This window comes from Leiobunum rupestre, chromosome 4, assembly GCF_980474605.1.
Source record: "Leiobunum rupestre chromosome 4, qqLeiRupe1.1.hap1, whole genome shotgun sequence".
Lineage (NCBI taxonomy): Eukaryota > Metazoa > Arthropoda > Arachnida > Opiliones > Sclerosomatidae > Leiobunum > Leiobunum rupestre.
The window spans coordinates 51,892,694-51,918,729 of NC_143387.1; the positions used below are offsets into that span (position 1 = coordinate 51,892,694).

Consider the following 26,036-nt stretch of genomic DNA (forward strand, 5'->3'; position numbering starts at 1 on the left):
GCTTCGAGCCGGTGCCGGGCAGGGAAAACGCCACTACGCTCCTCTCTTCCCCCCTATTCCCGACGAGTACGCCCTTGCGCGTGCTTATCCCAGGATTCCCGCCATTTTGCGTTGTCATGGAGACTCCGACTTCGGCAGCCCCGACTCCCGGAGTTATTGGCCTAATTCTCCCGCTAGCTTGGACCAGTACTTTAGATTTACCATCGTGGACTGGTAAATCGAATTTTCCATACAGGCAGTAGCGACCCGTAGTGGTGGCGCTCGCAATTAACTGCGGAAACTTTACAGATGTTAAATATTTAAAAAAAAACCGCTGTTTTACATCATTATTTCGTTAAAAGAAAACGAGGGAGGGATTTATAGTTTATTAACTGGCAAAAACTTTATAACCTTGAACGTTAATGGGCACACGGGTAGTACTTATAACGTTTTACCATTTTTTTGGGTCAAAAGTGTGTAGTTCTTCCTATAAATTATTGTTTGATTTTCCAAAAAAAAAAGCCGAAGTAACAAATCGTTTTTAAAATGGATTTGGTGTTCTCGATTGAATTAGTAAGGAATGAAGAAAGTGCCACGCCCATATCCGTTACGAGAAGATGGGTGAATTCAAGATGGGCCCATTTCTCTTTATTGATCACCAGAAAGGGCTGGCGAAATGGCGGGAGGAAACACTGGGTGCGTCTTCCTAAGAATGCCAGAGCGAGATGCCACCGACACAGGGTGACCGGGCTAGGATCGGCAAATTATTATAGCCTTAAAAAAAATTCCAAAACGCTGCTCGCATATGCGACGCGAAAAGTTTCAAGATAAGAAATTCAAGAAACCGTTTCCAGTACTCCTTTCTCCAATTCGCAAAACTGCAGATTGAATCTATTAAAGTAAATGGCAAGTTGGGACGTTAAACTTTAGGTTTTAAGTTTTTACGATTTAAACTACGCGGTCATCGTGAAAAAACGATTGCCGGAGAAAGTGGTGAAATTTATCCCGTTACCGAGATGGTGTCGCCATCTTTTATAAAATATTAATAGACTTAACTCCAAATTTTCAGAAATAATTCATTTTAAACTATAATATTTATGGAAGGGTTTAAATTCAAATTCAGCTATAAAACACATCATTTTTGACGGATCAAATAAAAGATGAGGATTTTACGTACAACGCGAGGATTTTGAAAAACGTGTCCGACTAACAAGTGAAAACTTCGGAGATTCGACCCTAATTTGAGAGTGTAAAATGTTGCGCCATCTGATGAAAATATTTTGAATCTAGATATGGCTGAAAATAGCAGATACTTGTTGGATTTAAAAAAATATAGTTTTAAATTTTAAAGTTGTACAGAAATAATTTGGAATTAGCAGACAACTTTCCTACATTAAACTTAAAAATCTGCCGGCAGAAGACGACACTTCCGGAAAAAATTAATACTACGTACGACCATGGACCAAGAATCTAATGGCACTCACCAAGGATCCTATATGTTAGAAGGATATGAGGCGAGGGACGAAAAATGGCAGCGCCGTCGGTGGGTCATGCGCATAGATATAGGGAACGTATATAAAGGTCTAGATAAAATATTTCAAAGGGAGTGAATACGGAGGTGACAGCTAGCAGAAACGCGTAATATCTGCAGGCTATCCTTATAAGGCGCTATCTATCGGTAAGAAAGCTCGTGCTATCGTCGCGAGAGCCATTGTCTAATGCTTAAAAATTATACTAAAAGCATGGACTAATTAACTAATTAGTCCATGCTAAAAGTCACCAACAGATGGTGTCTAAAGACTACGGTCTGCGGAAAGGTCAAGCACTTCGTACTAAAATGCTAAAAGAGCTCGCGCTTTTGGTCACGTGCCTTCCTCGGTGTCTGCTAGGTGTCAATTCCGTATTTTATGTTAGGCTTAGACGCCCCGAAATTTATCTAGACCTTTATATACATTTCTTATATCTATGGTCATGCGCGATAGAGAATCCGTCAAGGACAAAACATGGAGAAAGCACCGCCAAAATTTGTCCTTGAGGGAATGGACGCTTCAATAAAAGATACTCGGTTTCTACTCCCCTCTAAAAATTCTTCTGGGAAGGAGCTATTTCCGGTCGGTCGGTTAAACGGTTAGAATGGCTAGCCACAAAGTCATATTTAAGTCAATTGGAGACGCGTTTTTGCTATCATGAGAATTTTGCGTCAGATAAGAAACGCGTCGGCTCACGTGTATAAGGAACATACTAATGTTTATTTTCGATAATATATTTTAAGGTAACATATATAATGTTTTTAAAACTAAGTATAAGAAGATAATATTATTATTATTATTATCATCCTCTTATGGTATAAATAATTAAAATTATATGTAATATTTTTATAATACCGGGCAATCTGCTTCTCATGGAGCCAGAGTTAATTCATTTCGTATAAAATTATCTTTTGGAAAAAGATGAAAACTCATTCCTTTAGAACTAAACATATTACTTTTGCAGTACGGTATGCAACAAGGGTTTCCTTTTAACCAGGTAACTTTTTTGGCATGTTAAGGCTTAGCATAAAACCGATGTTACGTTCGAGAAAGTTTCCAGCTTTCTAATATTTCACCAAGCACTATATAAATAATAACTTACGAGTCCTGGCTGTCGGAAATATTACTTCTTGGCAATTTCTGGGAAGATGTTTTATTTAAGCGCCTATAGAATCAAGACTTCACATGTTTATAGGTTCTCTTAATATCGACGGCGCTGCCGGCGTTTTGAAAACACGGGCTGGCCGGAGGGCTACCTATCCTTCTAACTCCCTGATATAGGATCCTTGCACTCACTCTACAGGCTTTAAAAAGCACGCATTAATACTGGGAATAGGAAAATCACGGTTAATTTTATTTCGATGTGGACAAACTTGGTGTCGCTGAAGTCGATTTTCAAAGTAGTTTCAGAGAATCTGGAGCGTTCACGTTCATTATAGTTCCTTTTATAAAGTAACGTGGACTTATTGTTTAAATGTTGCTCTTATGCTGTAACAGTCTCTTCAGCGTTGCCAGACGTACGATAATTATCGCACAGTGCGATAATTTAATCAAAATTTTTAGGGCGTACTATAATTTTCATGGCGTACGATATCGTACCATTATTTCGATAATTCTGCCTCAACGTACTATAATGTACGATAATCTTTAGATTTTTTTAAAAACCTACGAACGATTTATATTTTATTATAAATTTATATAACTTTTCTACTTAAAATGAATGATATAAATTTTCTGTACGCGTAGTCCAGAGTGGGAGTTTATTACTCCTAGCTATTACCGCATTTTTTAAAACATTTTTAAACATATTAAGTTCAGTTAATAATGATAATAGACATTTTGTTTATTTCCCTGAATTAAAATTCCTGTAGTGCTTTAAAAAATCATCTAAATTCAACGCATTTATGTATGAATTAAAATTTATCGCCAAAAAGAAATGTACGATAATTTTCCAGGAAAATCGATAATTTTTTGGCCTAGATACGATAATTTCAGATTTTCGATCTGGCAACGCTGAGTCTCTTGCTTTTACTAGTCTACGAGTGCGCGCTACAGTCGACAGAGGAATATAGCTTTTTCTAGTTCGCATGCAAATAGCTCGTGCGTAGAATATACTAATAAAGCTGTCTTGTGACGTAAGAGCAACATTTTAACAAGTTGCACAAGACCACTTTTTTATATTATAATAATAATACTTTATTTTTCAGGATTTAGAAAGTGAGGTACACTTATTGGGCTCCTGAGTACGCACATATATTATAAAATTAACTATTTCTTTCCCCCTCCCCCCAAAAATGACGTCCCTGCGTTTTGTTTGCTTTTGCCAAAAGTAGACAAATCCTGTGAATAGAGAAATAAGACAAAGCGACTAATATTAGCTGACTTTATTACATTTGTTCATTATGTACAAGATAAAGCATTTCTTTATTAATATCTAAACATTTTTAGGGGTGAGATGAACTTGAAAACTGAGGGGTAGAGGGCATACGACGCTTTTGGACGCCGTCTTTTTAATATTATTTTCAAGTTTTTAAGATTTAATAATTTCAGTCTGTATTACGAACAAAACTCGCTAGGGGGATTTCATATATTTTACAATTATTTCTACATCTCCAAGGGGTTTTTTTTAGTTTATAACCGGTAAAATTGTTAAGGGTATAGGATTCGTTAAAAACACAATTACACAAGGTTCCTTTTTCTACACAAGCCTGCCAAATCCAACAATACAGGCGCAACATCTCAAAATTTAAATAGAAGCTAAAAATGAAGCGTGATTTATATTACACTGATTTTTTTCCCGTATTTTGAGGAATAAAATATAATCTCCTATTGTTTTGTATTTTAAGATCTCAACTCGCTCTACACTAACGAAGATTTTTCTATTACGTTCCCCAGAAATAAGAATTGCAAATTAAAAAAACAATCTAAATTGAGAATAGGCGTGAAAAAGTGGGTCAGCGCGGGATTGTTTTTCGTAAGAGGAGGAAATATTCTGCCTACTATATTTTCTCATACACCAACATTTTTTAGGGGTTATTCTGTCTCCTATTAAAAAAGTTTTTTCAGTTAATATACCACTCAAAGTTTCTGAGAACATACATTCACCATATCATGGATTCGTGGAATGATTTCTTTTAAATAACATTGCATTTCTTTCTTCTATGTGAAAAAAAGTATAGTGGTGTAAATGCCAAATAATTTGGTACGAAGTCGTGTCACCATTTTCAGCAACAAACACTGTAGTTCGGTAGTTTCCAACACTCAACAATGACAGACCATTTTTAGTCGTTTCCCTCCAGAAACTGGTAAAATAAAACTTTCCCGCAGTCGTAAACCAACCAAAGTTAGAGAATTTAGTTTAAATCCCACAGTTTTTGTAGTTCGGTACCGCACTGTAAATCCACATACATGACGGCACAGCACACAATTTTTATATTACATTTTTCCTACCACTGGTTTTTGGCGAACCATATTCTCCGTTAATTTTAAACTATTTCGACTAAAACTGAACATTTTTCCTTTTAAAACTAAGAGCTCTTAGACTATGCGTCATAAACTCGCTGTTTAAGTATATTCGGGTTGACATAGCTCTAAATGTTGAGCTTTGAGGTAAAATTAATATTTTTTGAAGTTGAGAGAGAGAAAGATATCGTGTTATATCCAAAAATATCCGTATACAGTATTAGTTTTTTTTGGCTGTAGGAGTTCTCAAACGTATCCGCAACGCAAGTTCAGCTCGCACAAAAAATACCAACAAAATGATACAAATACGTTGCTGCGATATTAGCTCCTGCACCAAAACTTAATGACTACGTACATAAATTAAACTATTTATGGTTTTTAAATAAAAACCCCTAAAACGCAACCGATTTGTACATAACGAATTTAAAATATACAATATTTTATAATATATAAAGCATACATCTGAAACAGCTATGTGTATATTTTTCTGTACATTATTCATATAATAACCGTAGTTTTATTTTAAAGACGGATAATCGGTGGGGGTCCGAATTATGGCCTAACGGAGATAAAGACAAAATTTAGATGTTCCTCGCCCCCAATTACGATGGAAAGGGCAGTTGAATATGGCCGGCTATGTTGAAGAGAGCTACTTTAGATTTTCCTCTAGGCCTAATTGAAACTATAACCAGCGGGTTTACAGATATATATTTATTCGGATATGTTAATCATTATTGAAACCCCATAGAGAGCTGTTTTTAAATTTATAAATTTAGTTTATACCAGTTAACACCGGTTTTTTTCTACAAAATCTATTTTTGGATGGAGTATAATAGTGCATTTAGTCAATTTTGAACAAGCAATTGAATCAAAATGCCTTGTTTTTCATGTTTAGTTTACTGTAAGCTCTGGAAAAATTCTTTGTCACACGTTGAACCCCTCTAAAAACCAATTGAAAGACTAGATTATTATTGGCTTTGTATATTTTAACCGGCATATTAGAGAAAAACAAAAATCCAGGCTCAGCGTTTGTATTTTAATTTTGACTCGATGTCACGGTGGTACTTGTATTTGTCAAAATATATATCGTAAATTTTACCCCCTCTCAGTTAGAAATAGTTACCGGGTACACCTAATTCCTGACAAGCGCATTGCACTTTCTCAAGGTTTTTATTTTGAAAGATTTCTCCCAGCCCTGCCATGAGTTCTTATAGAATATATTACAACCATTACTTTTTTTAATAATTTTCTCCGTCTTTGTTTTCGACCCGAAGGATAGGATACAACTAATAAAGGGTGGCCAATTATAGAATGCAACAACTCGAACTACAGCACCCACTGCTCCGTTCCTTGCTCTTTTGACGTTGATCTGAAAATAATTATATAAGTTTAATACGGATATATTTAAGTATGTTGGAATGAGAAATAGATTTTTTACGCCTAGTAGTTACTTTTAGTAGTAAATTTTTGCTGGAACAGAAAGGAAAATGGTATTAATGGCATTTTTAGGGATAGGTGGAGGAGTGGTTAGCACTTTCGCCTCGCAGCAAGAAGAGCAGGTTCGATCCCAACTTGTCGCATTGGGTGAAAACTCAGAACTACTCCTTCCGCGGTGAGTTTGCAAGTTCTCTCCCCACTGGTTAAAGGGGTCCCCCCCCCCCCCTCTTTCCTTAAAAGCTTGCAGAGGTTAACGGTAATAGTTAGTGTAGGGAGCTGTTGGCTTGCCACTACCCTCCTACTAATAGTAACCCAGCCACTTGTTTAAAGGCATAAAGGTGGTGCCTTGGGTATTAGCTTAGGTTATTATTATTATTTTTCATATGAGCTATACCTGAAAATAGGTACAGGAGAGAAACTGAAATTATTGATGAGTGGGGAGAAGGGCGAGAGATATGCCCATTCATGTACTTCGACCAGTGCAACCCCAGACCTTATGATTTAAAAAGTCCAATATCCGACACAAAACAGAAAATATGTTTGGTTGGCATTTTATAGATATCAGAGGTTTCCAACTGATGCATACCAAGAAGCTCGAACCTGACAATCCCTACAGATTCCAATCAAGTAAAAATGTCTGTTAAGTAGGCAGTGGCCTGTTAGTAGGCCAATCACTCAGTTCTTTTGCTCTCTGCCTAGAGGCCCCCCCCCACCCTGTGTATAACTTTTGAACTAACCCAAGTACTTTCATCAATATTGAACAAATCTTGTCAATACCCTCTTCATACAATCATTGATTTGAGTTTCATTTAGGTTATGTGACACTTTTTAAGCAGATTGAGACTGTAAATTATGCATTTTTAGTTACAATTCCTGGCATAAAAATGATCCTTGGTTAATTAAACCCGTCTAAACAGTTTAATATGACTACTCTGCTGATAATTTAATAATTAAAAAAAAGACTTTCTTATTCCTAAACTTCCTTTGCATTGAAATCTAATAAATATTGATAATGATAGAAATCTAAACTAAGTTTTAATGAATAATTAGAACCCTACAGTCCTACACCTGTCCTCATTTGCCATACGCAAAGGGACAAAATTCTGTAAATCAACTCAAAATTATAACAGAGAAAAATTAATGATTTGGGGTAACATAACCTGCAAACGGCTACCAAATTGTAATATCAAATAATTTTCTTCACATAATCCCATCTATAGTATGGACCTAACCATTAAATGTTAAAATTACCATAATATAATTAAACAATACCTTGAGAGTTGGGCTCCGGTAAATTTTCACGAGGAACCAAATGCATTACTGTTGTTTTGCCTAGTGGTAATTGGAGGGCTGAAAAGAAATCAAATTTGTTAGTTATATATACTTTCTGAAGATGACGCAAAATATTACCTCCTAGCGTAACGTTTCCATGAAGAAACCTTCCTTGATATATCAGTCTGAGTATTTCAGCTTTGGAAACAGTCTCATCCACCCATTCTGAAAATTGGATAGTGTTAATACTAAACTACATACAAATATTCTCTGGATTGGGTATATTATCCATAAGAACAAAACGCACCTTCTGGCCAGTTATCGTACACAAACTGGGCAATATCCGCAGCAGAATCATTAGGACTGAAGAGAAATTCTTTCGTCTTGCCGCTGACTAAGATCAAGCGAAGATTTATCTGCAGGAAGAAAACAAATTTCAATAACAGCTCTGTTTGCTTTGGGTTTTCATACTAATGTTTTTGAAGATCACAAGTTTTATATTTGGGGTTTAATGGGATTTGCAACATTGCCAGGGGTGGGCTATCCACCCCTGCTACTTCAAAGATATCACAGTCAGGTTTGACCACAGAAAACTCGCAAATATCTTATAGGAATTACAGAAATTTTGAAGTTGATTAATAGGAGATAATTTTACAAAATAAAGGAAAATATGAGATAAGTTCCATTAAAATATATGTTTCAAGTACTAATGAAGTGAAACTTCATGGTTTTAAAAGGGAATTTTGTTTATTAATTTCTTAGAGCTAGCGAAGATTTCTTATTTTGTTCTAACTTTATAGATTTTGACTGTTTTAGTCCTAGGAAATGAATTATCATGCATACACATTATTTAAATCTCAATACATAAACTGGCTTATTTGATAACTTAATTTTACTAAGCCATATTAATAAAAAATGTAATAGTTTATATTTTATACCAATTTTTTTTCTTGGGATAATGGATCCCTTTTTTATACATTATTCTAGCATTTGCAAATGTCATAATTGCAAGTACACAAAAGCCATGATAACAGGAGACAAGTGGCGAGTTGAATAGGGTTGACATTCACACAACCACTATCTGATTACAAAGAACTATATGAGATGACACTGATGATTTAAAGTAACTGATGACTCAAAATGTCAATAAAGCTATTACGCCCTTTATCAGATCAGTCAAGTGTAAAATTATAAATATCTAAGTAAATTTTTCGAACAGAAAATATAGAAGAGGAATAGAGACTCCTTAAATTTATAGTGTACTTTAGATATATTAACTTCCGGTAATGTTATGTCTATTGAAATATATTAAAACCGGAAGTACCCATAGACCTCTTCTTTTTTTACAACCCCGAAAGCCTTGTACTCTTGTCAAAACCAGATATGCCATTTCTCTGGTATATTTTCTATGGTTTTACACCCTTTAGGATAGATTAAAGGTATATGACGGCAATTAAATCCTCCTTCAGTGTCAATGAACCTTCCCCGAAAACTAAACTAACCAACAACCATGATGCGGGTATGACACCTTTAGATAAATATTTCTTAAATTCAAAAACCATACAGGCCCGTAACCAGCCGCCAAAACTCGGGGGCGCTCAAATTTTTTAGGGGGGTGCCAATGCCTTGATACTAAAAATCGAAATTTTTAACTCACTCCTGAAATTAGTTAATATACCGAAATTGGCTTTATTTTGTTATTTTTTTAATTATGAATTTCGACTTCGTTGAAAACAGAATATTTTATTAAATGTACAGGAAACCGATGTTATATGATATTAGTTGGTAGTTGAGCAATCGATTATTTTTTGAGTCGGTCGGGTGGGGCGGCTCAAGTATTCATTTTGTGGGGGGGGGGGACTGATTACCCCCCCCCCCCATATACGGGCCTGAAACCATATCGATTGTAGCGATTTCGTGAACTATATACTTCCAGAAATGTAATCATGGATGTAGAAAGTACTTTCTATATCATGATGTAATCGCCTTCGCTTTGTATTATTTGGCGGCAAGGCTTAGCAAAATTTTAAAACGCTTTCACATTAAAAATAACGCTTACTTTACAAAATAATGAAGAATTATGGAAACTGAACGCCGTGATTTTTTTCGGAATGACTAATAGTAAAAAAACGGGAAAAGGTAGAATTTGCTTCCTTTTCGAATTTTTTACTTAAGTATTAAAACAATTTTCCAGAAAATTTAAAGATTACGAATTTTCCACTACTAATTAGTAATTTGTGAGAAAAGTGGCACCAAGAAAATAATGCATATCATATACCTTAAAATGTAATATTTGACAGTACCAAAGGTTATTCTGGATCAATAAAAATATCGATTTTAATTTAATGGTCCTTAAGCCTTGGTATGAGCGATGCGATTCGCGGGAAAATACCTTTACTTTTCTCGGTATTTTAGAGCCCAAAAAGTGTCAATAATGTATTGATATTAAACATTTATTAAAGGGGGTGGGGGGAGAAGCGCCAAGATTTCCCCCTCAAAAATATATCTCTCATAGTAAAGGGAAAATACCGAATTTTAGAATTTCAGTTTGGTGTGAAAATAGACTACCAGCAAGCTACCAGACCCTAAACGAAACGTGGTGCAGATGGCGATAAATCTTTCAGTGGGGCCCCTCCCCTGACACCCTTTAGTAATGTCCCCTTAAATTAAAAAGCCCCACCAACGAAAGAAAAAGGGGTAAAGGAGGAAGATCCACGGGGGTTTTATTGATCGGTAAACACGCTGAGAGAGTGAGCCACCAGCAGCCATAAACGGCAGCTCCAGCGGCTATAATAAATAACGGCGACACTCGTCACTGAGGAAGAGGGCCATCGGGGCCCCTAAACGCTCCATTGTCGCCAGGAAGGAACGGATTCCACCACGAGAGCCTCAAGGCCACGCTGACAACTTATGACGGCCATAAAGGACACTAAACGCCGTAGCGGTACGGCGCCTCGACGCGAGTCGAGGCTCGCACGCCCGTCTGGTCAAGCTCGAACGACGTCTGCCGCGCTAAGATACGGCGTTCGACGCGGCTGGAAGGCAGTACGTACGGAGCCTCGCGTTGAAAAATCACGCTTGATACATTTATAAACCCGAGGAATCTTGTTTCTTTAACCCATTTTAAATTATATCGTAAAAGTAACGCAATTTCGAAGCTTACGGTAGGATGTCGTGATGGCGGAAGTGAGATGGCCTATGACGGAATAAAATTGGAAAAAAGCGATTGAAGTAACTTATGTTTTTTTAATCAACCGCTTAAAATCCACTTAACTTCGTAATGTTCCTATCCTAAGCTTAAAATGAGTATAGTTAGTGGGACTGATTTCAGTTATTATATTTCAATTACATTTAGCAGAAGTAAATGAACCGAAGTAGCGCTCAGAATCGGAAAATGATGAGAAAATCGAGTCAAATAAAAGCTAATTTCCACCCCAGTCTTTTGGCGCCATAAATTTCTATGTATAAAAAATGGTTTCATAAAAACAAAAACGGCCTAAGAGAGCGCAAAATTTCAAATTCGAGATCAAAATGGAACTTCATAAAGAAAACGCCTCCAGCACGGGAGTAGAACAGTCTGATAACTTGGTTCATTTACTTTTGCATTTAGTAAATTCGCTATTTTAATTCGTTAACTTTTTAACTTTTGTGAAAAGTTGATTTAGTTACTAGGGTACTTCAATTGTTTTATTCGAAAACACATTTGCCTCGACAAAATCATCTTTTCCGCTTCGACGCACCGCTCTATTAAACTCGCCAAGCTGAAAGGATTTCAATTCAGAGTTTTAGTACGATTTCTATGCTTTATAACGTCTACAAAAACCCTTTTTATATTGATATAATCATAAGTAATATAATATTACTAAGTAATACTCTTCGCGGTGCTAACTTTTTAATGTTTCGATAATGATAAATTAATAAGAGGCTGCGTTCTGATAACTTTCCGCGGCCTGTTACTAGTCTTTGGAATTGGTAACGGTGCCCTAGAAATAGCTATATTTATAGGATCATCGCGAAGGATTATTGAAAGTTGAAACGCTTTTAACAGTTAAAATAACGTTTACTTTGTCAAAATAATGACGAAATATTGACTTTTAAATATTCATTAGTTTTTGAAGGTTTGTTTATCCAGGGTGACCAGGGAAATGCTTTGAAAGGAATAGGAATTTTAGAGGCGAATTATAGGAAACTAAACCGGCGAATTATATGAAAGTATAGGACACTAAATAGGAAAAAATAATAAGGTAATTATTGCATATCTGTATACTTTAACTCGAATCAACTAGAATGTTGATAATTTTTGGTACACTGCTTTCTTGCATTATTGGATCACTTAGCGGATTTACATTTCAAGAATTTGTTCGAAAGTGGCAGTGTTAGAAGTAGATGTTCTACAGGGTTGCCACAAAATTGAGATTCAAATTCCCTGACTATTCCCTGACCACTTTAAGAGATTTTCCCTGGCTTTTTAAGGCCAAATTTTTATTTTATATTTGACTTTTATCAGAAGTTAATAAATTTTAATGAACTTATATTTCAGTAAAAAGGTTATTGTAATGTTGAAAAAATTAGCCAAACTTTCAAGGAAATAAATGATAATCATAGAATTTGTCATAGATCTGGTCTAAAAAATAACCTTAAAAAGTGCCAAGATAAAATTTAATTCCCTGACTTTTTACAAATTCTAAAAAATCCCTGACATTTCCCTGTTTTTTTAAGGTCCATTCTTAAATTTCCTGATTTCCCTGACGTGTGGCAACCCTGTTCTATGACACGTACAGGAAAAGTTGTTTCATTTTCAAAAGAGCGTTAATTTATAGGAAAATAGGTGAAAAAAAAAGAAATTTATAGGAAGGCATTAAAAATATAGGACAATATAGGAATTATAGGAAGTCTGGTCAACCTGTTTATCTTACGATTACGCAATCACTGCACGAAAATAATCGAACTAGTTATCCGTCATACTTCCGTTTATTACGTTACTTATGATATAATAATGTATAACATTTACTCAACACACCATTATCGGACCAATCTACGAAAAAGATCTGTTGAGCGCATCAGTCCATAATCTCAATACGGGCTTCGCGAATAAAATAAAATCTTTTAATATTGTAAGGTACCTTAACCCGGTCACGACAAAACAGCGTTTCACCGACAATTATACCTAATAATATGACAAAAAAGACTTGTGTTGGATGACACGGCGTTTCTGGGGAAAATGACAACACGCGCCAGTTCGAGTCCCCCAAAATCGAGGAGATAGAGGCTAACTCTTTGATGAATATTAACGTTCTGCTTGGTTAAGCGTTAAAAGTAAAATTTCCCGTGAAAACGAGGTACAACAATTTTCCCAACACATTTCTAAGCAAAATAACAAAAATATTGTTAGGAAAAAATATTTAAACAGAATAGCAAAAAAAAAGAGAGCGAATGATACGTGATGAAAATTAATTCGTAACCTTCAGGGCGCATTTTTTGCACCATCATTATCTCGGCCTGTTCTGGCAGACGGAAAATTTCCGAGCCTGGCATCGTATGTGTCGAAATGGAAAAGTTTCTAGTCAAAAGGGTATCGAACTCCAATCTATTTAGACTTGCAAATGTCTAATACTAATAAAAAGTCTTTTCTTCCAATAGGGAACTAACACTTCGTAGCTTTGGCTGTGGCCGCCATGTTGGGTATAACTTTTTCAATAGGAAAAAGCAAGGGTGACGTCGTGTGACGTAGCACTGTTAGCTCAGTATTTAATATTTCTCTTTATATTCAAACTTCGCGAAAACTATAAGCGTTGCCACAGCTTTTTCAGATTCAAATAAATATTTCTTAAAAATAAACTGAACAAAAAAGAAAAGAAATAAAAAATGTTTCTTTTGCATCGCAAGACAAAGCTTAATTTATAAGTATAATCGTAGCACGCGCACTAGAAAATCCGAAATTCCTCGCGACTCTACCACGTGCTAGTAGCCTTGTAAAAGTATGAGACATTGACGTAACAAAACATTAAAACAAAAAGGCCAAGTTACTTTATAGAAAGACCAATTCCCCGACTTTTTTCCCAAACTATTTGCCACCAAAATTAAATTATCTGACATTTCCCCGACCTTTAGACCCCAGTCCAAAATTCCCCGACCTTTAGACCCCCAGTCCAAAATTCCCCGACCGCTATTTCAAAATATAATTTTAGTTTTAATTTACTATTTTGAAGAGAAAGAGAATAAACATTAATACCGTGACCTTCAACGCCAGACATTTAAAAATACGGTAAATTCCTTTTCTAAATGTGAAAGTTTTAGAGCATGACAGCTAGATAACACGCGCCTTACAATACGCTTTGTTGAACCCAAATAAACATGTAACGTTTCATTCAAAACGTATTTTTATACTTGAGAATAAACCTCACGATCTGCCAGTATGCTCCGCCCCTTCAAATTCAATCAACTCGTCGAGCAATCTCATTAGCTTCCTAAAAACGTACTACCTCACGATCTAGAAGTATGCTCCGCCCCTTCTAATCAATCAAATCATAAAGCAATCCCATTGGTTTCCTAAAAACGTACTACCTCACGATCTGGCAGTATGCTCCGCCCCTTCTAATTCAATCAAATCATCAAGCAATCTCATTGGTTTCCTAAGAACGTACGTCCTCTGACGAGTTGAAACACGCGGGTGACGTTTCAACTCTATCCTCTAGTGTACGGGGAAATGGCGCGATTTAACCGGCGAGGAAAATAACTCGTGATTCTTAGAAAAATAACTGTACTTTTAGAAAATTACTTGATAATCATAAAGGAATTTATTATTAATATTCTTATTTATTTTCGTTCAATCAAAAAGATGCAAATTAAAATTTTAGAAACTAAATTTCGCGCTAAGCCTTGGTAAACTTTGCCTGCAACCTACAATACAATTAATTTTTGAGCGGCCGCACGTGATCTAAGTCATAATAACCAAGCCTCCTCCCATCCTAGCGACTGAGGCTAGACTACCTAACGCAGTTCGACATTTACGGTGGAAATGAATACATTCATGACATTAGTTGAAGGATCTGGAACAGTGGCGGCGCCAGGGGTAGGCTTCGCAGGCTACAGCCTACTTTTATTTCGCTAGTAGGGGCCCCAAATCTAGAGGAAGGGGCCCCGAACAGCCCCCTAAAATGATTTGCCAAACTACAAATATCAAAATCCGAATTAAAAGCCTGCTGTTTTTAAGTTGCGAACACTGAACAGTGATTTCTAATATTGTTCGAACGCAGCCTTGATTCGTTGTAGTTGCTAAACTAGCTACTTCAAAAAGTGTTGCATCGTTAGACAGATGATAAATTGCGCGGTTTTCCGACTCTCCGAGTCCCAATTTCCAAAATATAGATAAAATAAAGCGTGGCAACTGGCAAGTGTTTTTGCAACAATTGTAAATGAAAATGGAGAATGCTGTTGGAGGATGTTGCCCATATGATCCTCGACTAAAAAAAATAACTTCCGAGTGCATTTAAACAGTTATGTACATTTCTTTTGTAAATAATTAAAAATAAACCGGTTTGGTCACAGTTTTGTTTAGTTAGTGTATGTAAAGGGGGGGCCCCCAAATTAAAGAATTAAGTAGCCTACCCATAGTAATATCCTGGCGCCGCCACTGATCTGGAACCGCTTAAAAGGAATTAGCCATTATTGTTTCGTTAATTTTGCCTATAAGAAAAATGCAATTGCGAAAACGAAGCGGAAAACAATTGTAACGGTTGCCAAAAAAAAATGCGTCGAGAACGTAGACCTTAATCTTTAGGAAACAACGAAAAACGAAAATGTTGCGGAATTCGTTAAACGGAGCCAGACTTTTCCCTATTTCCTGAGTTTTCCTCGCGGTAAATTGCGCAAAGTCAGAGAAGAGAGTTAAGCAGTTACGTAACCCCCCCCCGCTATTCTTGTTAAAGATAAAGGTCTCATTATGCAAACAATTATTCCGAGTAAGGATATAAACGCGTTAAATAGAAATCCTTCGGGGTTTCTCCGTATAATTCCCGGCTCTCACGCTTCTCGCGAAAAAGACGAGAGGGCGCCACGAGCGGCGGATTTCACGCTCCGGAAGGAAATCACGCCGCGTGAAGAGCCCCCCCCCCTCGTAGAAACCAAAGCTTAAAATTAAAATTTTACGCGTTTTTATTCGTCATGAAATAGGATAAAATATAAAAAAGGCTGCACCCAACGCGATTCGGCGTTGAAGTGTCAAGATCAACTTAGCCACGGCCGTTCGATAGAAACAATCAATGTGACGAAATTATTCAAGCTTATAATTAGGCGGCTAATTCAAGCAGATATCATAGACCGCCGCCCCCCTCCCGCGTTACGTACGCTATTTAAAAGATAAAAAAGGAGTTCGATTAAATCCTGGTGGTGTGACTCGATTACAACCGTCAAGTTAGCGATCAAAGGGGTCTCCGGGGTGTTCCCCCAAAATCCCGTACACTACGCTGAAAAAAATACAAATTTAGAAAATCTTGAAAATGCCGAAATCTGGTCAAATCCGGCGCTGAATTCTTGAAAGTCAGCTTCGCAGGGAACCCAGCCAAAATTTAAAATTATTAATAGCATAAATAGCCAATCGATCGCAGATTTAGTCAGGACGCAAAAATCGATCGCAGATTTAGTCAGGACGCAAAAATCTATTTAGGATCATGAAGGACTAAAATATAGGATTTTACAGGGCAAATTTCAGGTAAAAAACTTAACGTTTAAAAAATTTTAGAAATTAAAACTCGGGTACAACGATTTTCGCTGCCGAAATGAGCAAAGATAGGGCCATCTTTACTCGAAAGAGGGCGTAGCGAAAGTTTTCAATTAGAAAGCTAAATAAATAAGTATTACGGAAACACATACTAACTTCAAATTTACAAGACTTCATAGAACCTTTCAAGAAATTAAAGGCGAATATAGAATAGGTTTGGTTTAAAAAGAGGATTTTATTGGAAATATAGGGAAAAATCACTAAAATTATATGCACGTGAGTTTAATTCTCAAAGTGTACAGTCCAGGGTTGGCAAGTTTTAAACAAAATGTTTAAAACAAGTGTTTTAAACAAAACATAATATGTTTAAAACATTTAAACAAACTGTTTCAAACATGATTTTTTTTCAAGGGAGATTTGAGTAATAAGGTTAATTAGAGACAAGAAAGGTAAAGGACTTGAAAACGAAGAGTTTGATTAAAATTTCTGCTATGAAATTGCCTCGCGTTTTATTGAACTTCAGAGATTCTTGTTTTTAATAAAATCCATGAAGTATTTCGTAACGTTGTGTAGTAATATAGTTCTCTATACGCCACATGTTGGTGAGTGTCACATTGAGTTCATGATGCTATAAATTTTTAAAATTATAGACACTAGCAGATGCTTATAGTATAACCATTTTGGATAGACTCATCTAACTACTTGTTTTTCATTTAACATCCTTTTGACGAGTTGTGACTCACTGTCGCGAGGGGTCGGACATTTACCAAAATCCCGTACACTTTGTCTAAAATCGCAAAATCTTTTAACCCTCTCTATGGTAAATTAACATTTAAATCCCAAAATCACTACGAAATCCCGAAATCCCGTACAAAATAATGCCAAGTGTCCGACCCCTCGCACTGCCGTCCAAGTTTGAATAGACCAAATCAAGTCAAAAACAGTACCAGTGGCGTAGTTAGCATGGGTGACACCCGGGGCAGATACCATAGTGTGCTACTTACTAGTCTAGTTTGTGTAAGTTTATTTTTTTCACGGTCGGGTGTCACCCCCAAATCACGCCCAAACGGGTGGCACCCGGGGCGGACCGCCCCCCCCCCTAGCTACGCCAGTGAATAGTACGTTCATAAACAAACTTTTTCCTTTTTCAAAGGAGAGTTATATAAAAATGTCCCTATTCAGATAAAACGTCCGACTAGCAAACAAGAATTTAATCTACGTTTACAAAAAAAAATCTACCGAAACTTTCCCTGCAGCTGGAGTTTATTATAATCTTCTGGATTTACTTATTGAACTTAAATGCTTCTACAATTTTTCATTAATTTTGGTTATTAAATTTACGGACTTTATTGGTCTACTTTCTTAGCCTGGTCCATTCGCATATAAACGGTGTCTACCCCAAAAACAGAAGTCTATTTTATAATGTCAGACTTTGATTTAATGGTTTAAATTGAACAATAACCTTTTCACTGTTTTTCATTAATATCTCCTATTATCCGTGGCGTAGCCAGGGGGGGCACAGGGGACATATTCCACCCACCCGAAACGTATGGTCGTACGTACAAATATATATTTTTTTTCAATGGTGCCCCCCCCCCCCGAAACAAAATCCTGGCTACGCCACTGCCTATTATACTTATATAACGTAGCTGAAAGCTATGACGACGTAGGGGGCTTATTAATCTATCGCTAGCCCACCTGCCCCGCCATAAAATACTACTTTCTCTAAAAAGTAATCCTTCTATTGATAAGTATGAAGATGAGTTTAAAACGTTTTTTTTAGTTTAAATTAAAAACAGTTTAAAACAAGGAATTGTGTTTTAAACAATAAAAAACAGTTTTTGTTCATTTTGAAAAAAAAACCCCAGATTTTGCGAACCCTGGTCCAGTCTACTTAATACGTGGCACAGTCACGTGTCAAGCGGCTAACTATTCTACATCCGGGAAAAAGCGCAACATATCGGAATTATAATTTCACCCTAACCGAATTATCTTTGATATTTGACAACCAATTAAAAGAGAAACCGGAAATGACTGCCTTTTTTCATTGTACTCCGCTTTCTAAAGCCAAAACGCAGATAAACAATTGATATGAAGAGTGATAACTTTAAACAACGCCAATACGACGGAGGGAAGATAAGGAGAGCCAACTCGGCCCATTTTTGCATAAGTCGCGTTGTTTTGCCTTCCTAATTTTTCAAATTTACACCGGTCATCACTAAAATTTAAAATGAATAAAAGGCGATCCGGCCAATCAAATGCTATAAATTTTCTAGTCTTATTTCCAGTGTTGGGCATTTTCGTCAAAGAGCCGCTCACGCTCACGTCTTATTGAGCGGTAAAATTTTCGCTCCTCTCTTTTCGCTCTTTTTTGAGGGGTAAAATTTTCGCTCCTCTTTTCGCTTTTTTTGAGGGGTAAAATTTTCGCTCTTTTTTGAGGGGTAAAATTTTCGCTCCTCTCTTTTCGCTCTTTTTTGAGGGGTAAAATTTTCGCTCCTCTCTTTTCGCTCTTTTTTGAGGGGTAAAATTTTCGCTCCTCTCTTTTCGCTCTTTTTTGAGGGGTAAAATTTTCGCTCCTCTCTTTTCGCTCTTTTTTGAGGGGTAAAATTTTCGCTCCTCTTTTCGCTTTTTTTGAGGGGTAAAATTTTCGCTCTTTTTTGAGGGGTAAAATTTTCGCTCTTTTTTGAGGGGTAAAATTTTCGCTCTTTTTTGAGGGGTAAAATTTTCGCTCCTCTTTTCGCTTTTTTTGAGGGGTAAAATTTTCGCTCTTTTTTGAGGGGTAAAATTTTCGCTCTTTTTTGAGGGGTAAAATTTTCGCTCTTTTTTGAGGGGTAAAATTTTCGCTCCTCTTTCCGCTCTTTTTTGAGCGGTAAAATTTTCGCTCCTCTCTTTTCGCTCTTTTTTGAGGGGTAAAATTTTCGCTCCTCTCTTTTCGCTCTTTTTTGAGGGGTAAAATTTTCGCTCCTCTCTTTTCGCTCTTTTTTGAGGGGTAAAATTTTCGCTCCTCTTTTCGCTTTTTTTGAGGGGTAAAATTTTCGCTCTTTTTTGAGGGGTAAAATTTTCGCTCCTCTTTCCGCTCTTTTTTGAGCGGTAAAATTTTCGCTCCTCTCTTTTCGCTCTTTTTTGAGGGGTAAAATTTTCGCTCCTCTCTTTTCGCTCTTTTTTGAGGGGTAAAATTTTCGCTCCTCTCTTTTCGCTCTTTTTTGAGGGGTAAAATTTTCGCTCCTCTTTTCGCTCTTTTTTGAGGGGTAAAATTTTCGCTCCTCTTTTCGCTTTTTTTGAGGGGTAAAATTTTCGCTCTTTTTTGAGGGGTAAAATTTTCGCTCCTCTTTCCGCTCTTTTTTGAGCGGTATAATTTTCGCTCCTCTTTCCGCTCTTTTTTGAGCGGTATAATTTTCGCTCCTCTCTTTCAGCTCTTTTTTGAGCGGTAAAATTTTCGCTCCTCTTTCCGCTCTTTTTTGAGCGGTATAATTTTCGCTCCTCTTTCCACTTTTTTCTGAGCGGTATAATTTTCGCTCCTCTTTCCGCTCTTTTTAGAGCGGTATAATTTTTGCTCCTCTCTTTCCGCTCTTTTTTGAGCGGTATAATTTTCGCTCCTCTCTTTCAGCTCTTTTTGGAGCGGTAATAATTGCGCTCATTTCTAGCATACAATTAACTTATGAAGCTATAACTACATCTTCATCTACTTTCTACACACAATCCCTAGGTATGTAGGGGCAGTAGCGTATCTACCAGGAGGGCGAAAGGGGCCCCAGGTGCAAACTTATAAGAGCGGAGAGCGCGTTTTGAATGGTCGGTCGCAGATTTTCACGTGTACATTTTTATTCCTTGTATTTCAGACTTTCAGTAAAGTCTTAAGTTTAATTTCAATGTTTATTACCAAAGCAAATAATATTTGTAGTTCATTTGCCATAATAATTAATTAATTCGTCAATTAATTAATCAATACTTGAAGTCATTCAAATTATTATTAATTAATTAATATTAATTGTATGAGAGAGGCTAAGGTTTTGTCTTCCGCCCCGGGCGACCGTAAGTTTAGTTACGCCACTGTATAGCGATTGTCGTGTACTAGTTTCACGTATCGAAAACCCTCGTTGCCATTGCCAATTATTTTGAAATCGGACACTCAGAAGACAGAAGTTTAAGCGGAAAATTTTCGCTCCTCTCTTTCCGCTTTTTTGAGCGGTAAAATTTTCGCTCTCATTTTTCCGCTCTTTTTTTGAGCGGTTAAATCGGCGCTCCTCTCTTTCCGCTCTTTTTTTGAGCGGTTAAATCGGCGCTCCTCTCTTTCCGCTCTTTTTTTGAGCGGTTAAATCGGCGCTCCTCTCTTTCCGCTCTTTTTTTGAGCGGTTAAATCGGCGCTCCTCTCTTTCCGCTCTTTTTTTGAGCGGTTAAATCGGCGCTCCTCTCTTTCCGCTCTTTTTTTGAGCGGTTAAATCGGCGCTCCTCTCTTTCCGCTCTTTTTTTGAGCGGTTAAATCGGCGCTCCTCTCTTTCCGCTCTTTTTTGAGCGGTTAAATCGGCGCTCCTCTCTTTCCGCTCTTTTTTTGAGCGGTTAAATCGGCGCTCCTCTCTTTCCGCTCTTTTTTTGAGGGGTAAAATTTTCGCTCCTCTCTTTTCGGTCTTTTTTTTCCGCTCTTTTTTGAGCGGTAAAATTTTCGCTCTTCTCATTTTTGTTTTGCGCTCTTTTAAAAAGATATTTTACCGCTCATTTTCGCTAATAATAACAAATCCGCTCACAATGAGATGAGCGGTGCCCAACACTGCTTATTTCCGGAGCTAGTGCGGTAAGTAGTTAAATTCAAACGCGCCAGTGTGACCCTTAAATGAGAGTTGAAACCAGGGTTGGGTGATTTAAATCATTATGGAAATCAAGATTTAAATGAAGTGATTTTTTTAAAAAATCGTTGATTTAAATCACACAATGTATTTCAATGTGGGGATAAAAATTGGAAAAAATAGGTTCTTAAAAAATTAAAATACAGAAAAACTGAACTACCCAAAATATTAAATAGTACTTAAATTCAATTAAGATTGAATTTAATTCAAGATTAGCTAACTCAAAAGTAAAATATCCGTTAATTATACAAGTGCCATTAATTGTATAAAAATCAATAAATTTTATAAATAAAAAAAAATCAGATTTAATAAAAAACGATTTTGATTTTTACTAAAAAAAATAAAAAGTGGCAACCCCGGTAGAAACTAAATAAAGGAACGTAACTAGCGCTAATCAACCTCAGTTTGTTAAACCTAGTGGCAGAAATTCGAAATTCGTTGATCCATAATAAATATGGAACCTTACATACCTCATGCTAATACACAGTTACGAAAAGTCTATGCAAATAATATTTACATATTTAGATCAAGGAAATGACTAGGAGTGACGTAACGCAAAGATTATCAAGCGGAAAAGTTAGCGACACAAGTGGTTTCTTTGGTTGCCCTTAGTGACGTTAGCACCTGGGGAAAAATTCCCATTCACAAATTACTTTAAACACTTAATTATTGTCTATAAACTATAGGTTTATTTAAAAAAGGTAAATTATCTTTTTAAATGTTGGCTTAAAATCATTATCAGTTACAATGGTTACGTATAGAACCGCGTAAGGGCAGTGATTTCAAATTTCCTGACCATTTTAAGAGATTTTCCCTGACTATTTAATTTAAGGCCAAACTTTTTATTTTATATTTTACTTGTATTAGAAGCTAATAAATTTAAATTGACTTATATTTAAGTAAAAAAGTTATTGCAATGTTGAAAAAAAAATAGCCAAACTTTAAAGGAAATAAATGATAATCTTAAGAATTTGTCATAGATCTAGAGAAAAATTACCTTCGAAAAGTGTCAACAGAAAATTGGACTCCTCGACTTTCCCCAGACGTTTCACAAATTCTTAAAATTCCCTGACTTTTTAGGCCTATTTCTAAATTCCCTGCATAAGCCGCTAGCATTTCGTCTGCTAGCAAAACGATTTGCATTTCTATTAAATGAACCCCCTTAGCAGACGAACTTTCAACATTTTGAGCATATCGCGTTTGCCGCTACGAGCATCTTTTTATACTGAAAGGTCAAATTTGTTAGTTATTTTACAGTGACCACAGAAAACTCGCAAAAATCTTACAAGAATTATCAGGGTTCGTACAAAATTTTCGGAATTAAATTCCCTGACATTTCCAGGTTTTCCCTGACCATTTTTGTAGAATAAATGAATGGTTTGAGGTAAAAATCTTGAGAAATATTTTATTTCAAAAATGTATTTGGGGTCATTTTAAAACTACCTTACTTTTTGGGACCATTTAAAAATTCCCAGACTTTTCCAGGTTGTGTACGAACCCTGCTTATACGATTTTATAGGATTTTGCTTGATAAAGGAAAATATAAGAGAAATTCTATTAAAATTACAGCAAAATATAAAGTACTTATAGAATGAAAATGCATGGTTTTGAAAGGAAATTTGGTTTAATAATTGGTTGCGCGAGCGAAAATTATTAATTATTAATTATTTCTAACATTGTAGGTTTTGATATCAAAAGACAATTACAACAGGTGAGAACCTAAAAATTCCACAAATATAGGAATTGGGGTCACCCTGTCAAATACTACAGCTTCGTTTAATTTATCCGTATCGCGACGGGATCAAAGTAACCATAAACCTTTAGCGGAAATGGAAACAAAAACTGGAAATAAACAACGAATAGAAAAGCAACGCGTGAAAATAAAAATGAACTCGGGATGACTCGATAAAGCGTTTATTTGTGGCGGCACGGTTCCAAGTTTCCAACGGCTTAATTGCGGGCTTGATAAAGGCGAAAAAGGACTGATTATTTATGGGGTTCGCGAAGAGATGATGGGGTTTCATTCGCGAACGCACAAATTATCGCCACAATTTCCAGATACAAATTCCCTGACCATTTTAAAAGATTTTCCATGACTTTTGAAGGCCGAAATTTTTATTTTACACTTCTCTTTTATCAGAATTTAATACATTTAAGGGGACTTATATTTCAGTAAAAAGGTTATTGCAATGTTGAAAAAATTAGCCAAACTATCAAGGAAATAATTGATAGATTTTGTCATAAATCTAGAGTAAAATTACCTCCAAAAAGTGTCAAGATAACATGGAATAGTTGATTTTATAAAATAAAGTGGTCTTGCTCAACTTGTTAAAACGTTGCTCTTACGTCACAAGATACAGCTTTAATAGTATATTTTTCGCAAGAGCGATTTGCACGCGCTCGTAGACTTGTAGACTGTGACGTAAAGCCACATTGAAACAAGAAGGCCACGTTACTTTATAAAAAACTATTTCCCGACTTCTTATAGAGTGATCAGGAAAAGGCTTGGAAATTTTTATAGGAAAAATAGGAATTTTAGAGGCGAATTATAGGAAAATATGGGAATATAAATAAGCGAATTATAGGAAAATAAAGGAAACTAAATAGGAAAATAAGGTAATTACTGCAAATCGGTATACTTTGACGACTCGAATCACCTTGAATATTGATAATGGTTTGTACACTTTTTTATTGCATTATTGGATCACTTAGCGGACTTCAAGATCGAGTTCGAAAGGGGCAGTTTTATCACGCGTACTTAAAAAATTATCTAATTTTCAAAAGATCGTGAAATTATAGGAAAATAGGTGAAAATAAAGTAATTTATAGGAAGGCATTAAAAATATAGGAAATATTCGGCTGTCCCATGGCAAAACCTTTTAAGCAACACGATCGTAATTTTGAGATATTTGACTTTTTCAAAACCTAAGTTATAAGATTTTAACGTGGTTTTTAATGCGAAAATTAGAAAATCCAAAACCATTTTTTAAGTCATAAATAGTTAAATATTTATGATAGTGAGAGCGCATGGTTACAAAATATACCCTAATTGTTCGAAATTGGTATACAGCTCTGAAAATTGATATACACGTGCCTTGAACTATACTCTCGACTACCTAAATTTTATTTTTCAAAAAAACCGACTGGAAAAACTTTTATAAGCAAAAAACGCCCTTGTTGCCGAGGACGCGCGCGTCTTAGTTTAATTGTGTTTTGAAAATGACATGTTCTAAGTTGCACCGCATCTCCGCAACTTTTGGAATAAAAAATGGTAAATCAAGTGTAACTCGCGTGTTAAAGGTGGTAAAGTTATGAATTTTTTATGGTAATACGTGTCACAGTGCTTCTTAAAACCTGATATGGAACCACATCGAGGTACTTTTTTTACTTGACGTTTTTTACCATTTTTCATTTTTCTCCATAGGGAAAAATGGTAAATCGCGTGTAACTCGGGTGGTAAAGGTGGAAAAGTTATGAAATTTTTTATGGTGATACGTGTCACAGTACTACTTAAAACCTGATATGGAACCACATAGAGATATTTTTTTTACTTACGTTTTTAACGATTTTTCGTTTTTCTCCATAGGGAAAAATGGCATATCAGGTTTTAAGTAGTACTATGACACGTATCACCATAAAAAATTTCATAACTTTACCACCTTTACCACGTGAACTACACGCGATTTACCATTTTTTATTCCTAAAATTGCGGAGATGCGGTGCAACTTAGAAGAAAGTATTTTAAAAACACCAATAAACTAAGATGCGCGAGTCCTCGGCAACAAGGGCGTTTTTTTGCTTATAAAAGTTTTTCCAGTCGGTTTTTTGAAAAACAAATTAAGGTAGTCGAGAGTATTGTTCAAGGCACGTGTATATTAATTTTCAGAGCTGTATACCAATTTCGAACAATTTATCACCATGCGCTCTCACTATGACTTTTACCTGAAACTTTTACAGTACTTTTGTACATGCCTTAGTAATACTTATGCGTAAAAATCTAATTTTTAAAAAAATTGTTGGTTAAAAGGTTTTGCCATGGGGCAGCCGATATTATAATAAGTCTGGTCACCCTGCTTCTTACAAATTCTTAAAATCCCGACTTTTAGGCCCATTTTAGAAATTCCCCGATTTCCCTGACGTGTGGCAACCCTGTCGTTCCGTTGACTGTACTAATGAGATTACGGGTAATCTATAGAGTCTGTACCTTTATCAGTGTTGAGTAGGCGTAATCGGTGTACAGGCCATCTGACAGTGGTTAGCCCCTCGTAGGATATAGACCAATTTCTATTTGGCGAAAATGGTGTTTTCAGACTGACAAGGAGACTACCCGAAGTGTAACCCACCGATTTTGTTCAAACTCGGGGGATTGGTAGATCTTCATGTAACTTGAAAAATCCTAAAGGGATTTTATTCAATGGGCAACGGTTTTGCCATGGCAAAGAAAAGTGATTTGACAACCTAAAATGGAAATTTTCCCATTGAAAATAACATGGGATTTGGACTGTTAAGAATTTTAAAAAATTTAAAACAATTTAAAATACCAAAATTATAAAAAAATTGATAAAAATTGACGAAAAAAATCAAAATTGGTCACATTTTTATCAATTGTTTAAATTTTTCACAGGGAAATCTCTCAAAATCCCATGTTATTTTATGTTGTCAAAAACATTTTTTGTTGCCAAGGCAAACCCGTTGCCCATTGAATAAAATCCCTTTAGGATTTTTCAAGTTACATGAAGGTCTACCAATGTCCCGAGTTTGAACAAAATCGGTGTGTAACACCTCGGGTAGTCTAAT

General features: G+C 36.0%; 1 protein-coding gene across 1 annotated transcript in view; it reads right to left on the minus strand.

The window, feature by feature from the left end:
- Window positions 1–3,877: 3,877 nt before the first annotated feature.
- UBL3 (ubiquitin like 3) overlaps window positions 3,878–26,036 on the minus strand; it is a 34,431-nt gene continuing 12,272 nt past the window's right edge. Inside the window, exons 3-6 of the mRNA XM_090173158.1 lie at window positions 7,987–8,095; window positions 7,818–7,904; window positions 7,680–7,757; window positions 3,878–6,339 (exon numbers count right to left, since the gene is read on the minus strand). Of these exons, the coding sequence (XP_090029284.1) occupies window positions 6,275–6,339; window positions 7,680–7,757; window positions 7,818–7,904; window positions 7,987–8,095 (339 nt within the window). The 3' untranslated portion in view covers window positions 3,878–6,274. The remainder of the gene's footprint in view (window positions 6,340–7,679; window positions 7,758–7,817; window positions 7,905–7,986; window positions 8,096–26,036) is intronic.